Here is a 3,091-nt window from a genome sequence, read left to right as displayed (position 1 = left end):
CAAAAGATAATATTCTCTTACTCTGAGCGTAAAAGAGTCAAAATTCATTTAGGGGGTCTATCTGAAACTATAGAACTACGGGTGGTCTACTGGCATTTGGGAGATAGTACAGGGGGGTCTATTCACGATTAACTCTTGTTTCTACTTAGAAGCTACATCTGTTTCCAATGCATATGCATTATGTTCTTATTTACAGTTTAACAGTAACTCTTAGAATGCATGACAAGCTGCCGGTGTCAATTTTCTGTTTTGCAAGAAAGGGTAATTATCTGCTTCTCCTTAATCTTATTAAGACTCTCTACGCTACTCTCAGAGAATAACCTGCTATTGAAATCAGCAAATAATACATAAACATGTTGACCTCGTGGTCGCAATTTGTACCTGTTTCTGAAACTGGCAATAAAGTTCTATGATACCATTCTCTCTGTCTGAAGTTCATATAGTTCTGCTAAATCTTACCTATTTCAATGAAGAAATGATAATTTGGCTCTGATAAATTCTGAGAGGTTGCTGAAAGTCACTTTGCAGCTTGTACTGTGGCTTTTTATAGATGTTATTCTCATTCCTTGTGGATAACTTAAACTCTGATAGTGTTGTGGCTTAAGTTCTTTTGATCTCAAATTTTACTCATTTGCAATAGTCTCAGTGGATGTAATCTTAACAATCACAAAAAATATATCCTGTAGCTTTGCCTGTTTCAGAGGCTTGATCGATGTCCAGTAATCACTAAAAAGGTTGTTCTTACCTAGTCTTTGTTTTTTCAGTTGAATGTATATATAGGTGCAGGTTACACATGAAACCATTTTCAGACGAAGAAATATTGGATACACAACGTGCACTCGATTCACACATTTACAAGGACAAGTACACCAACTTACACAAACATTAATAACCATGCAAGAGTACAAATAATTCACACAGATATCATGTTGTATTAACAGGAAGGATATTTAGGATTGTTTTTTCAAGCGGTTGGATATGAAGCCTGCATTGCGATCCCGCAAAGCCCTTCTTCAGCGTCGACATCCCTCTCCATCCTGATATATCCCTTTTCTCCCCACGACGCCCCCCATGAGTTCTTCACCAACCAATACTTTGTCCCGTTGCTTGCCTTCCCATATCCAACTGCAGTAACGCCATGATCCAATTCAGTACCGCATTCCCCTGTGAACACCCCGCTCGAGTACAATCCAACTGCAGTAACGCCATGATCCAATTCAGTACCGCATTCCCCTGTGAACACCCCGCTCGAGTACAATTGAAAGTCTGAACCCCCCGCATCAATTGCAACTGACACTGGCTGGTTAGCAACCGCTTTAAGCAGGGATGACTCGTCGTTGGCAGGCACGTCCTCGTAGCCTGTGATGGTCGCAGCACTGGCTGAAGCCTTTTTGGAACTGCACGTGCCATCGGTGGCCGTGTATGGATACCTGGCTTCGGTTGTCAGGCCTTTGTTCTTAATCATGAACTTGAAGGCGTTGTCCATTAAACCACCATTGCATCCTTGGTCCTCCCCGCTGGTGTCGCAGTCCACGAGCTCTTGTTCTGAGAGGGAGATGAGTTTGCCTGTAGTCAGCTTGTGGATTCCTTCTGTTGATGCTACTGCAGAGAATGCCCAACAGCATCCTGCATTCACATATACATGCAAATGGATTCCTTCTGTTGATGCTACTGCAGAGAATGCCCAACAGCATCCTGCATTCACATATACATGCAAAGTGAGAAACATTATTTAATCATAGGGTTTAATTGTGCACAGACCGATCGCAGTATATTTTTTTTAGCCTATTAATTATTCCTCTAGCTTTAATTTTGCGGATAGACCTTCTAGCTTTTTTTAAAATTTTTAAACTCTTTTACCACCTTGTCAAAAAAACAGTTTTCTTTTTCTCTGAGTCTAAAAGAGTCAAAAACGAGCCTGTAAGAGGTCTATCTGCAAAAATAAAACTAAAAAAGTAAGAAGTTCAAAGAGGCAATGCGACCTCTCACCTGCAAAAATAAAACTAAAGGAGTAGGAAGCTCAAAACAGCGATACTGCGGGTGTCAGTTAACGGTAAATAATGTGGACTATTAAGAAATGTGTACGATTTTGCTCACCGCATTGTCCTTGATTCTTGATAGGAGTTACAGCACCCTTGGTCCTCCAATCCATGCTTGCAGGAGCTGCAGTAAAATTCTCATACTTGAAGTTGCTTCTGACTGCCGCCTTTAATACATTTGGCTTCGAAGGCCTGAACCCGTTATAAGAGGCCCTGAACTCCTCGTTCGTCAGATCAGCAAACTGGTTAGCTCCGAGCTTGTACTTATGCGCTCCTGCAGAGTTAAACGCTTCAATGTACTCGACATTGGCCTTGAATATTTTAAACCGGTGCAACTTCTCTGCTGCGTCTTTGTAGACTCGCCCGTGCTGAGCCATCCATTTCTCGTGCCTCTCCTTCATCGACGTCTCACTCAGGTCACGGGACGCCGTGGAGAGTGAAACCCAAATGCTGAATATCACCAAAGAGAACAATAGGCATCTGTGTGAAGCCAAAGAAGCCATGGTTAGTTAATGAGCAAACTGTGAGATGATTGGAAACGCAAAGATGGAATTGGTTTATATAGAGATTTTTACTTGTGACTATTGCATCTCTAAGTCCTTAATCATTGAGAAAGTGCCGTGAAGTTGTTGCAGATTCCTTTGGAATGTTGTGAGAATTCTTAAATTTGGTGCAACGGAGGAAGGATCCCGTTTCGTGCGTATAAGCGCATTCAGAGTCCGAATGCTGATATTTACATTTGTTTAATATGTCGAGGCCTTATTTTGTGGGTAATTTATGTTAACAGCTAAGTATTTTTGTCAAATTGTGAAACTATACAATGGCCCAAAAACTACAGGCCTAATAGTTTATGCTTGTTTCCAACATTTCCTGGTGGCTGCTCCCTTTAGAATTCACACAACGAAAGAACTAATATATTTTGTATTGAACGGCACGATACATCACTCTTAACCATCTTCATTTTGTATCCATTTCCAATTCGATTAAGTGTCACTAACATCATATCTTATGGTGTGTTTTTGATGTAGAATGTGCTGTAAATGAGTTCCTGG

The 3,091-nt window shown here is 41.0% G+C and overlaps 1 protein-coding gene across 1 annotated transcript; it reads right to left on the bottom strand.

Annotated features, from left to right (window-relative positions):
* Window positions 1-750: 750 nt before the first annotated feature.
* LOC109827679 (senescence-specific cysteine protease SAG39-like) lies at window positions 751-2,542 on the bottom strand. Its single transcript, XM_020394689.1, has 3 exons — window positions 2,098-2,542; window positions 1,175-1,626; window positions 751-1,111 (listed from the first exon to the last, which is right to left on the bottom strand). The coding sequence occupies exons 1-3, from the start codon at window positions 2,540-2,542 to the stop codon at window positions 965-967; spliced, it is 1,044 nt and encodes a 347-aa protein (XP_020250278.1). The 3' UTR covers window positions 751-964.
* Between the last annotated feature and the right edge of the window lie 549 nt (window positions 2,543-3,091).

The sequence above is a fragment of the Asparagus officinalis genome, unplaced genomic scaffold (genome assembly GCF_001876935.1).
Source record: "Asparagus officinalis unplaced genomic scaffold, Aspof.V1 AsparagusV1_Un351, whole genome shotgun sequence".
In the NCBI taxonomy this organism is placed as follows: Eukaryota; Viridiplantae; Streptophyta; class Magnoliopsida; order Asparagales; family Asparagaceae; genus Asparagus; species Asparagus officinalis.
This window is presented reverse-complemented; position numbering and strand designations above follow the sequence as displayed.